General features: G+C 46.2%; 1 protein-coding gene across 3 annotated transcripts in view; it reads left to right on the top strand.

Moving 5' to 3' along the window:
• PLS3 (plastin 3) overlaps positions 1-12151 on the top strand; it is a 50032-nt gene that overhangs the window by 23634 nt on the left and 14247 nt on the right. For all 3 annotated transcript variants that reach the window (XM_053955935.1, XM_053955937.1, XM_053955936.1), the window contains exon 2: positions 5755-5841. In XM_053955935.1, coding sequence (XP_053811910.1) covers positions 5775-5841 — 67 coding nt within the window. In that variant the 5' untranslated portion in view covers positions 5755-5774. The remainder of the gene's footprint in view (positions 1-5754; positions 5842-12151) is intronic.

Raw genomic sequence — 12151 nt, 5'->3', positions numbered from 1 at the left:
TTCAGAATTAAAATTGAATTCATGCAGTTGGTCTTGGCCTGTTGAGGTGAGCTTTTTGGTGCTTTGCATGGCCAAGAAAAGCTGAATTAAGGTTGAAATAAAGCTAGTTTTGGCTAATGGCTTTGCAGGTGTTAGAGTACAGTGGTGTTCAATAGTTAAAGCACTGCAGACCTGACAGCAGAGCTGTAGATTCACTGCTGTTGAGCCTGATGTGTATGGGGCTGGGAAGACTTTAGTGAAGGGGAGATCCACAGATGAGAGATGCAGCTACTCAGCCGAATCTGGCACCACAAAGCAATGCCTGCTCAAAGCATTGTGTGCCTCTCTCTTCCCGAGGCAGGGAAAGCAGCTCCCGGAGTGGATAGGAGCACCACAGTGATTGTGAGCACAAGAACCACTTTTGTGCAAAGAGCAACACCAAATTGATTTCAGAATCAGCATCATCATGCTGATGGTAAGGGGTTAGACGCCACCATGGTGGAGGCTCTCTAGATGGAGTAGCATCTGCTGATGACTGCTCTTACCAGGATGTCATCTATCATCAAAGTGTGGTGAAGGTCTGGTTTCAGCCTGTACCCCTGACCAGTGGCTGTCTGGAAGGTAATTGCCAATTAAAAGTTTATGTGCTTCCATCAGCTTGGTGTTTGCTAATAACCACATCCAGGGTGTGGGTGCTGTCTTGTAGGAATTTGATGAGCAAAACACTGTGGTGAGCATTTGACAAGCACTCAAACTGATTATGAGCAGGAGAGGATGGATTTTATGATAGGTTTTCATTTACAGGCCATCAATCCCTCTGCTCTCCTGTCTCCCTCCAAAGCATTGGAAACTATTTACCTCAGGGGACTCATCAGACCAAGTCTGTGCACCGCAATGTCCTCCTGTTGCTGTCAGGTTTGGGACTCTTGTCTGTGAAACCCCAAAGGCTTTGCTTGGTCTGGACCAGTAAATGCAGCCATCAGAGCTGATGGATGAGATGGGAGTGGGTGTCTGTGCCCTCTCCTGCCTGCAAACATTGCCAAGAGCAGCGTGAGCCCAGGCCTGTGCCTGTGAGGAGGGGTCCTGCAGTGTCAGGAGGTCGCTGCAGCTTCCTCTGCAGCTTCCAGTCACCTGCGACGGAATGCAAAGAAAACTCACGCTTGTATCCTTGCAAGTGACTCTTCCCTCACTGTCCTGAGGGTGGCTGTTCTGGACTGTCCTGGCAACTCTGGAGCTTGCAGAGCCCCTCTGGGATGGGCACAATGCTGCTGGCTGCTTTCAGAAGGGGCTGGGGAGGCTGAAGAGGGGAGTGCACACAGCCACCCCACTCTGCGATGCAGCTCGCTCTTGGCAGGGACCAGCCCTACCTGCAGAACAGGGAGGAAAAGGAGCATTAGGTGAGCCACAGGAAGCCTGGGGGCTGGATCCTGTGTCAGCTCAATCACCGGGTTTCCTCCAAATTGGCCAGGCAGCTGCATCAGTGCCCAAGCCCCAGGGCTCTGGCACTTGCTGTGGCTGTGAGGGGACTGAGTGCCTGGCTGTCCCATTGCTTATTCCAAAAGATATATGCTGGGTTAGCGGTCACAGGTATGTGGGGTTTGGGTATTTTTAATTAGCTAATGCTAATGACTTGTCTTCTGATGTGAGGAGCTTTTCTCATGAAAAGGGAGCAAAACCACAGGTTCCTCAGAAACGGGGAATGCACACGGAGTGAGTCACTGCTCCAGACTAGGTCTAGCTCACTTGTTGTGTTGGATTTTATTTTTTTTTTTTTTAGATTGGGTGGAAATAGGACATACTACTAATACCTTTTTGTTGACTCTTTAACGTGTCTCTGCACTGGCCTGTTTGAGTAAACAAGTTGATATTGTTAATCAGTTATTGAAGAAGTTGATATTGTTAATCAGTCATTGTAGAGATATTAAAGTAAGGCAGGCCTGGAAGGGACGAAGCACTCAGTTTTCAGAGTAACACAGAGCTGCTAAGAAAGTAAATTCTTCCATTTGGATCAGCAGCAAATTCCAGCTCTGTTTCTGTTGGAAGTGTTCAAGTGGCTGTCAGGAAATATTTGGTTGTCATGTGCTTTCAAATTTGAATTAATCTGCCAACTTTCAAGACGTACAAATGTCTGAATATCCCCCCTTCATCAGTTTTCTACCAATCCTCTGTAGGATGCAGCTTCCACAGCTTCCCCTCTTGGGGAAGAGTCTTGAGAACATTTTTCTCTGTGCTTGAGTGTTTTTAAGTTGCTGTCTGAGCAGTTAATCCACCCAAATATCCTGGTTAGCTTCTGGCACTTGTGCTGGAAGTGCTGAGTGCCTCAGCAGAGGCATCCCTCCAGCGACAGCCCCTGCAGTGGCCTGTCCCCAGGTGGCTCACAGCTGTCAAAACACACGCTGGGACAGCTTTCCTTGACCTGCCCCTATTGCAGTTCTGCAAATAAACTAACCCCCGTTCGGTGACTGCAGTGTGTTTAGAACCTGTAAAATTTGTTTGCACAAGAACTTTATACAGCCAGTCTCAGGGAAGGAGTTGATATTCCAAAACCTGACTTGTACTTAAAGCAGCTCTGATCTGTATCCCAGGTAGTCTTCAGAGGACAGAAAAGGCTGCACTGTCTGCCAGCCACGCTCTTCTAGGTAGGTAGGTGCCTTTGTGCATCCATGTGTGACAGAGCTGCCCTTGCTTTTCTCCTGTGGGATGAGGGATGAAGGCAGGATGAGGGATCTGGAGCAGTGATTGCTTCCTTGTACACTTTGTTTATCTGTGCATTGACTGATGGGCTGTCAGCCACCAGACTAAAACTTTTCTCTTGTTCTGGAATGGGTGTTGAAATGTGAACTCGTCTCTGCCTGTCATACCCTGGTGGAGGCTTCCTTGCAGCAGGAGTGAGTGTGACATGGCCAGGCGTGAGCAGCGTGGTGTGTCCCCACAGGGCTTCGAGTGAGGCAGCTGATGTGTGATCCCTGTGCCAGTGTGATAAAAGGGCCTTTTATGTCCCACAAGACAAAGCCTCTTGTTTAAAAATGCAACTGAATGAAAAACACGATTCTGAATGCCCTAGACTCAGCTATTAAAAACAAACAATCATAAAACCCCCCCACACAACATGAAAAAGAAAAGCTGCCCTGCCCCCAGCCCAGTGTCCCAATGATGGTGTAATACCTCTTCATTGCAGAAAATCTCTGTACAATTGCTTTGGGAGCTTGTAACTTTGTGGCCCACTAACCTTTCCATGGACTGTTTTGTTATAACACCCTTTCCCCTTCACAGACAGCCCTGACAAGGTCAGGTGTCTGCTTTTTCTCTGCTGGTTGGAATTCTTCCTCCCTCCTCTCAAGCAGTGAAACAGAAGGAAGAAGTGATATTATAAAAACTGAGAGTTAAACCTGTTTTATGGACTGAGCTGAACAGTCTAGGGACTGGAAGGAATTTTTTTTTTTTTAAGTCAAGACCCATACAAACAGCCGTAGAGTATATCCAGAGCATAGTATTTACCTGATAAAGTCAGAGCAACATTTTTAAAAGCTCTTGGCTTATGGTGGTGTTTGCTGCTTCTTTTGGTGTTAAAGATGTTGGAGATAGCAGCAAATTAAATTCCAATTAAGTGCTTAGGTGCTTTGGGAAATCCCTTTTTAAGGGAAATCCTCATGGTTTGAAAACAAATTGGTGCAAATGAGAATGAGGAAGAGGGCAGAACTTGTGGAGGAGCTTTGGTTGAATTTTCAGTCTGTAGTTCAGCCTCTCCAACCTGTCAGCTCATGCCACCTGCCTGCATAGCCAAATCTGGCTCTGTTCTTGGTAGCATTCTCCAAGTGTTTCTGCCAGTTGTGAAATCCATCTTTTGTATCATGCAACAAGCTTGCTCTGAGCTGATTTTCTTGCTTAGCAACTCCTTTATCCCCTGGAAATAGCCAGGTTTTGGTGGCACTGAGGCTTGGCTGAGGCACCCATGGGAGTGCTGCTGGGAAGGGGCTGCTCCAGGAATGGAGATAGATCCCAGACTGGACATCAAGCAAGACAGTCAGTGCTGCACACAGCATTCCTGCATCTTGCAGGGACCTGCATGGTAGCATTGCCTTGGTCAATTAGCCTTTTTACTGTGAAACAGTAAAAAAAAATTATAAGACTTTTTATTTTTCCTCTGTCAGTCTAATGCACCTTTGCTGTGATTCCTCCCTCTGCCCCATTTTTTCAACTTGAGCCCAATGAAGTTTGTTGTCTTGCTGTTGGTGGCTTTTACTGACTGTTCAACATCTTGTTGTGCCTGCTAATGCTGGGAGGTGGGGTCTGAAGTGCTTCCCTTCATGTCTCTGCAGTGATGCAACTCTTGTTGGCTTTCTCTGCTGTGAGCACCTGTCTGAGCTGCTTTCCCAGGCTGCCACACCTGCCCATCGCTCTCATCTCCAACTACTTCATTCTTTCCAGACTGAGTGAAGTGTTACAGAAAATGAATATTTACAGCTACAGGCAAACTTGTGTTCTTAAGTTAAGGAGTGCTTGTGAAGGCAGCTGGGAGTCTCAGACAAAAGAGGGTTGCTAATCAGAGCACAGGCATTTGTTAAACTGAGCCTCTTGTCGCTTGAGCCTTGAGCCAGAGCCAGCCTGTTCAGGATCCTGCCTTCTGACAGTCTGTAAACCTCAATCCACCCCTCATCCTTTTGCTTACAAAGGAGGAGGCAGCTGTCTGTTCCCATAGGCAGAGGAGGAACCTTTTATTTCTCAGCTTCAGGATTGTAGTGAACAATGTGGGAGCTGGAAAATCCCAGGATGCAAATCTCATTTGAAGTCGCACCAAGCCTGCCTAAAAATCCCCATTACAGACCCTGAGCTAGAGCTAGCAGGGGTGTTAGCATGTGCTTATCAGTGTCTGTGTTTCTGTTCCTTGTTGCATCAATCACTGCTCTCTCATGGTCGTGTCAGCCAGAGTGCCACCAGGGCATCCATGCCCTGTCACGAATGTCTGGGATGGGGATGTGCGTAGGTGTCTGACCTTCTCCCATCCCTGTGGTGATACCTCCTGTCCAGGCTGGCTGGGTGGCACCTCATCAGCACTTGGAAAGGAGGATGATGGCAGATGGGTGGAGGAACTCTGTGCTTCATCCTCTCTGTTTCTTAAACACCAAGCAGATCTGATCCAAGTGGAGTTTCTGTGAACTCGGGTGTTTCTCATGCCTGCTCTTCTGTGCTTGCTCATGGTGCTTCTGCCATTCAGGGTAACAGTGGCCATGTAAACAGCCTGCTCCTTTTACTTTTTGGGAGTCTGACTTTGGGGAAACAAGCAGGTGTTGATTCAAACAGCTTTCTTGCAGAAGAACAAGCTATTTTCTTTTTGCAAACAGTACCAGGTATACTACTTTGTGCCAAAACACCTGCTCCATATACTGTTCAGAGTCTTTAATTTGGGTTTGGTAGCTGTGTGCTCTCTATTAATATTTTAACACTGGATTCTGATTTTGTTCCAAGTTGTGGAAAATCTCTGGAGATGTGAGTTCTGACCTACAGAGTACACTGACAGCAGGTACCTGCATAGTAACAGCAGAGTCATAAAATAATATACAGAGCTAAATATTAACAAGGCTAATGGGCTTTTTGACTTGTTAAAGAGTGTATTTCCCATCTCTGAGTTTGACACATCTGTTTTCTTAGTGGAAAGATAAACGTGGTTCCAGGAATTCTGGTGACACTGGTGCTGATTGTTGCTATGCTGCTGTTGGAAATTGTGTGTTGTTGAATGCAGCCTGGTTTCATACAGTGTTCTTTTTCTCTCTTTAGGTACTCCCTAAATTCATGAGATGGCCAACACCATGCAAATCTCCAAAGATGAGCTGGAGGAACTCAAGGAGGCTTTTGCTAAAGTTGGTAAGTCACACCAAGGAGGGCACCTTGCTCCTGTCTGCTGCACATTTGAATTGGATTTATCCCACCTCTGTGACAAGCAGCAGTGCCAGCAGGATGTGGGCATTCTGCTGCTCTTGTGATTGTCTCTGTGCCAGGGAGTCCCTTGGCAGCTTTGTTGCTTCTGACTTGTCACTTTGGCCAAGGGGCACAGAGGCAGGGACGCGGGCAGTCTGGCTATCAGGGAGCACTGGCAGACAGCCTTGCACTCTTGCTCCAGGGTGGGTTTTGCTGCTTCCTGATGGCAGAAGAAATATCCAAACAGGTTTTGCATTGCTTTGGCCTTGGCAGCACTTCAGGGCTTGGTTCTGGTGGCGTTGGTTTGGCAGATTGGCTGAGCTCTGTGCAATGTCAGTGTAGGTGCTGCATTTCTGGCTTGTGCGGGCGCATTTTGGGGCTTGTAAGCAAAACCAAATTTGTTTACCTGCCCTCATGGAGCAGCTTGTGGTGATGATCATTGCCTTGTGCTGAGCACACCTCCAATGCCCTCTGGTGGCTCCATCTCTGCTCACCTCCCTCAGCCCGCCGTGCTCCAGGGGCTGCACAGCCTCCTCCAGGGGCTGCTCCGCCTGCCTGCCAGCTTTCCCCCTGTGCTGGCATCGCAGAAGCCTCTGGCAGGCTGCTTCAGGAAGCTGAAATGGGCAAAAAACTGACATAATGGAAAAAATGGTTTTCTGTTGGTTTAGTTTCTTGATATGGCTTACTGAAGGATCAGAGAACCAGCAGGGAGGGGTGGGATGGGCGCTGGAGCGCAGCCGTGGGGGACTGAGGTCAGTGTGTGCAGCTGGGGAACCACACCCGGGACTGGCACTGGCCAGGATCGAGTTGCACAAGTGGTGAGAACCAGCGTTTTGTTTTCCTAACTGGACCATGGGCATCACTTGAGCACTGGTTATATATATAAAATCATAGTTGCCTCTTATCTGTTTTGGGTGGTACCACCCTCTAGGGCAGGGTGGCTGTGAAAACTTTCACTTGCTCAGAATTTCCAGTCTCCAGAGAGAAATGTGAATTTCAGAGGCAACTGATTCTCATAGAGCAGTATCCCCTGTTGGAACTTGAAGGAAGTTGCATTTTAAGGAGTTCCCTCTCCTCTCTTGCTCTTTAGACTTTGGCAGCTGGTAGAAGTGACCTGCCACAGAGGGAGATGTTCCTTGGGAGGAAGCATAGTGTTTCTGTGTCTAATGTGCCTCTTAGTGCAGATCTCAATAAAGCTGGGATGTAGGCAGCCTGTTCTGTCCTTGGATACATTTAAAATTATTAACCTCTCTGGAATGTGGTGGCTTTTTGTCATTAGTGTGGGGGAAATGATCAAGATTAGGTTGGAAACACAGGGAAATGCCAGTCGAATCCTGGTTTGTTGTAGGAAACCAGCTCACCCTGCTCAGGAGGTGGGCCCCTGTTTGGTTTTAAATTATAAAGGTGGTGTCAGAACTTAACTATTAATGAGAAATGTGCTAATTATCCTAGACATACCCACAAATGAGATAGGATCTGCTAGTTCTTTTCAGCTGCCTTGTTTTGTGTGCTTTAGGCATGGTAGAGCCTGCAATCATGTGGGACACACCTGTCAGGAGTGTCTTTAATGCTCTCATTCCCTTTATTCTTGCCTAAAGGAGCCATGTTTGCCCTGGGATATAGAACTGGTCACTGGCTGGGTGACTATTGCCTTTCACTGTGAACTTCTAATAGCATCTTCAGTGAATGTGAACAGAAGCTGGACTAAGACTGCTATGTAAAATTAAGCCTCTTTTTTATCTCCCAGCTATCTGGAAGATTTGGAATACAGCTGAGAGCCATGGTTATAGCAAAACTCAGCTGGTTGGCTTCTAGGATGTCATGAAGGAGATTTGGGGAGGAGGAAACGTTTCACAGGATGATTTCTGCTCACCAAGGTGTGCCCTGCTCCAATGCACAGCTGGTTGGGCTTCCTGGAGACCTGCTTTAACTCCAGCATGGGGCAAGTTGCTGCTCTAGATGGGTAGGTTGATGGGGCTTTAAAGGTGTGTGTTTGACCAGCTTTTCTGTCTGCAGCTGGACTGGATTGAGACATCTGGGGATGCTGGAAGGCAGTGAGGTGTGTTACTATGTGCTCTGTCACCACTTGCCTTCCATGCCACTTGAGGGTATTTCCTCTCTCCCAAGCAACTGATGTGCTGTTCTCTGACAGCCAGCAAAAGGCATGAGTCCCACAGACATCCTACTGCTTATTAAAACAGTCCACAGGTGAGAAACCACTGTGGAAGGTTATCACTAAAGCCAGCTATAGCACAGACAAGCAGCTCCCTCCATCCTATAGGCAGTTATTTGTCTTGGAACTGATCCAAGTGGTAAAGAGCAGTGGGGGGAAAAAAACTTTGTAATGTTTGAAAACAGTAATTAGTGGGACATTGGAACTGTCTAGGCTTTGAATGGCCCACAGGTTAGTGGGGGAGAAGAGCAGGTTGCTCCAGATCTCATGGGATCTCTGAATTTGTTCTGTGGAAAGGTGCCTCTGTGTGTGTACTTGTCCGAACAGGGGCACTTCAGAGGGGAGGCGTGGCAGAAAAAAATCCACAAACTTGCTCTCTTTATTTGTCTTCATTCTCCCTCCTTCTAAGATAAGCAGAGATAAGCATCTTTTCTGGAAACATGAAGTACTGAAAAATCATATCTCGGCTGAACACTTTGTTCAGCTCTGCAAGGTGGTAAAACAATGCTCCGAAACATTCGCTTAGGGCAAACAGGGATCTGTGATCCTGGTGTGTCCTGCTGAGCATATGTCCTTAAAAGGAAACGTGTGGGTTACTTTCCCCTCTTGCATCCTGTTATTTAAGCTATTTTAAGTACTTATTCTCAGGAGGAAGCTGAGCCAGAGCTTGAAGCAGCTTTTGGGATTCGTTGTGGCTTTGCTGCGCCACCTGCATATGGCAGAGGCCGGTGCCGGGCCTTGCTGCCGTGACCTTTCCCAGGTTTAGCACGCTGGCGTGCATGCATCTTTCAGTAGAAATAGGAAACTTCAGATGTGCTGTAGTTTCCTTTCCATCAGTCAGACTATAATGAATCCAGGCTGTAGCTTGTCTGTTAGAGCAATTTTGCTTTCTTCCATTAGTAATCCTGGGCAGGCCGCCGAACGATTTCATTTGGGATAGCTTCTATTTTGACAGCCTCTTCAGCTGCTGAATACCATCTCAGGTTTTGTTAGAGAGTTCTGTGTGAAGTCAGGGCCTGTTGCAGGACATCCAGCAAGGCACCATACAGTGGGCCTGCAGTGATGCTGGAAATAGTTTTGGAACTGGCTGATACTGCAGAGGTGGAGTTTTTTTTGTTTTATTTTTTTTTTACGTGCTGCTTCTTTGTACATTTGATGCCAGAAGGGGAACAGAGACAGTAGGAAGGGAAGCAGCTGCCCTGTGGAATAGGGGTCTCAGGTCTGTTCATCATGTCAGGCTTGTTGACATGTTAAGAACAGGTCCATTTTCCATCTCAGAGTCAATTAGTACTTGACTCTGCTACCAAGCCAGAACCACAGGCCAGCACCACTTTATGGTAAAACCAGCAGTTTTGACACTCAAATCTGCCCTTCTGTGGCCAAGAAGCTAAAACTTGAAATGAGATCATCTTCAGTGCAAAACCAGTAACTTGGTGTGTGGTCTTACTTGGTGTGTTAGTTAAACTAACAGACCTGATTTGCTTGTAATTCTCACTCCCAAGTGTCTGGCACATAGATGCCCTTTTACTCTGTGAAGTAAATCAGTGATTAATTTTTTTCCCAGAATACTATGGAAGAGTAGCTTGTACAAGTGGGTGTTTGGGATATTGTTAAGGGTTGCAAGAGCTTAGGTCCTGAGTGAGGATCAAAGGTTATGAGTGAGTAAAGGTTGTCCTTCACACTTGATTTTGTGCCCTTTGTCTGAGTCCAGTGCAGCCTTTCCTGATGGGTAAAATCTTTGTGCCATGCTCCTGACCTATGTGAGCTCCCTTGTGAATGTGCATTGCAGTGGCTCTTCATGTGGCAGAGCTCTCTCTTTTTATTTTCCCTCTAGTGAGTAAAGGTAAATCTTATTTGAACTATGCACAACCGGAAGACTGGGAAGATGCTGATTGCAGGAGTGAATGAAACCAAACTGGGCAGATGTTGACCCAGCTTGGAGTAAATTCCTCATACCTGCCTTGCTGGGCTTCATATTTAGAGCCAACCTCCAAACAGGTTTCAGCATCTTTTTATCCATGTGTCCCTTATTGGAGTTGCAGACTTTGGAGCTGAGTTTCCTGATGTCTCACCTAAGAGGCTTCTGCCTCATTAAATACCATATAAGGTTTTATCCCTTCTGCATCTGAATAGGCTCAAACAGAGCACATGCAAGCCTGAATCAGAAACACTTCTGAATGCTTAACCTAGACACATCAAGAGAAAAACCTTTACCAAATCTGAATCAAAATTGGATCTCATCAAGGATACAATTTATATTTTGAAGTCTTATTTTTCTCTGTCCTTTGCCTGTTGCTTACATCGACTCTAACATTTGGGTAGCTGTAAAACTTAGATGGTGGATTGATTGGAAGAAGTGATGAACAGATGGTTTTGGGTTTACCTGCTTAATTTGGCAGCATGCTGAGGGATTTTGGTTGGTTCAGTCAGGCACAGGCAAAAGCAAGGGAGTTGGCTTCAGGCTGAGGGTGAAAGCAAAGTTCTGTTTCAGGTTCATAAGCCCTGGAGATTAGGAAATCCCTTCTTGACTTATTTTCCTCACTGGCTGTAAGGAGAGGAAAAGATGCATATTGTGAAGTTAGATTCAGTAATAGATACTGTAATAGAAGAAGCTGTGATTTATCTAGAGGGGAAATAGCTTACTCATGACATCTCAAGCTGGACTGTTAATGAATCTTGCCTTTGTACGCTTGTATTATTTCAGAATAAAATTCTAAAATTGAGGGCCATAGAGCAGCCTATTGTTATCATTAATCATTGCCCCAAACTACTTTATTTCCTCAGCACTATTGTAAACACTGGCTTTTCATGAAGTAGTTGAATGCATTTATTAATCCACTGGAATTGATGTCTGAGACACAGAGACTGGGATGTAGGAGGGAGTACAGATTTGCTCTGGTTACTTCGGATATTTGCCACTGAATAGGTTCACTTTCTTGCTAACTGATAAAAACAATTTTAAAATCCCATATTCCCATATGGATATAGAAAATGAGGACAGTTGGAGTGGTGGTGCAAACATGCTACCTGCTGCTTGCTGGAACACTGCTGTGAAACAAAACCTAATAACCACAGGATCCTCATTAAAAGTAAATTGATCTCCACAATTTGGTTAAAAAAAATAACTGTGGACCTTAGAGCTATCCTGATTGTTTTCTTTATTCTTGAAAGTATCTCCCTTCAAGCATAAATACTGACCCCAGTGGCTGTGGTGAGATGCCCTCTTGAAGAAAACCAAATTCTGGGGCTGGTGCAGCTCTTCGGGCACTAAATTAACTTCCCTGGGCTGTCTGTAGCACTTGCTTACAGCAAAGGGATTTTAGCATCCTCTTACTGAGCCAGTAACAGCACAACATGCCCTGAATCACTGCCTCTCCAAAGATGGGGCTGGAGGGTCATACTTACGTCTTGAGGTGTGACTCTGGGCTGTACAACAACTTCAAATGCTCTGTCTGCTTGTGGACCCAACTCTGCTGCAATCTGGGTGCCAGCTCTGCTGTGAGCAACACTCTGCTCATCCTGGTTAGCCTGGGGAAGGAGGCACCCAACCCCTGCCTGTCCATAGTGGCTGGAAAACCTCACTTGCCTGAAGGAGGTCTGGGGATGCTGGATTTGCCATGTGTGGTCAGTAGATGTGGTATGTGCCCAAAGAGGTTGGGATCTGTTATGTGCAAAGCTCCAGTGTCACACTAGATTCTTCCTCAGTCTAGTAGGTGACACTATCTCACTAAACACATGGTGCTGCTGTGGCTTGGTGATAGACTGTGAAAGAAAATGTCCTTGCAGAGCATTCTTGGGCAGCAATAAAATATCTGCAATTTGCTGTCAGTGTTAAATGGAGAGTATCATTGACAACATGATAAAAATGCAACTGCAGAGCTGTCTTGGTGTTTTTAGTTCAGAAAATAAGAGGTGCTGTGTTTCATGACCATGTATTTTTAACATGCAAGGGCTGTGGTATTTAGACCTAAAAAGAGACACTGTGGAGATTGTATATGAAAATACAGATGTTCTGTTGTGAAACTTTAACACCAGACTTGTCACATGTGCCCAGAGTCATCGTGGTTAGTCCTGCTTCAAAGC

This window comes from Vidua chalybeata, chromosome 14 (assembly GCF_026979565.1).
Source record: "Vidua chalybeata isolate OUT-0048 chromosome 14, bVidCha1 merged haplotype, whole genome shotgun sequence".
Classification (NCBI taxonomy): domain Eukaryota; kingdom Metazoa; phylum Chordata; class Aves; order Passeriformes; family Viduidae; genus Vidua; species Vidua chalybeata.
Note: the sequence above shows the minus strand (reverse complement) of the source record. Positions and strands in the feature narration are given on the sequence as shown.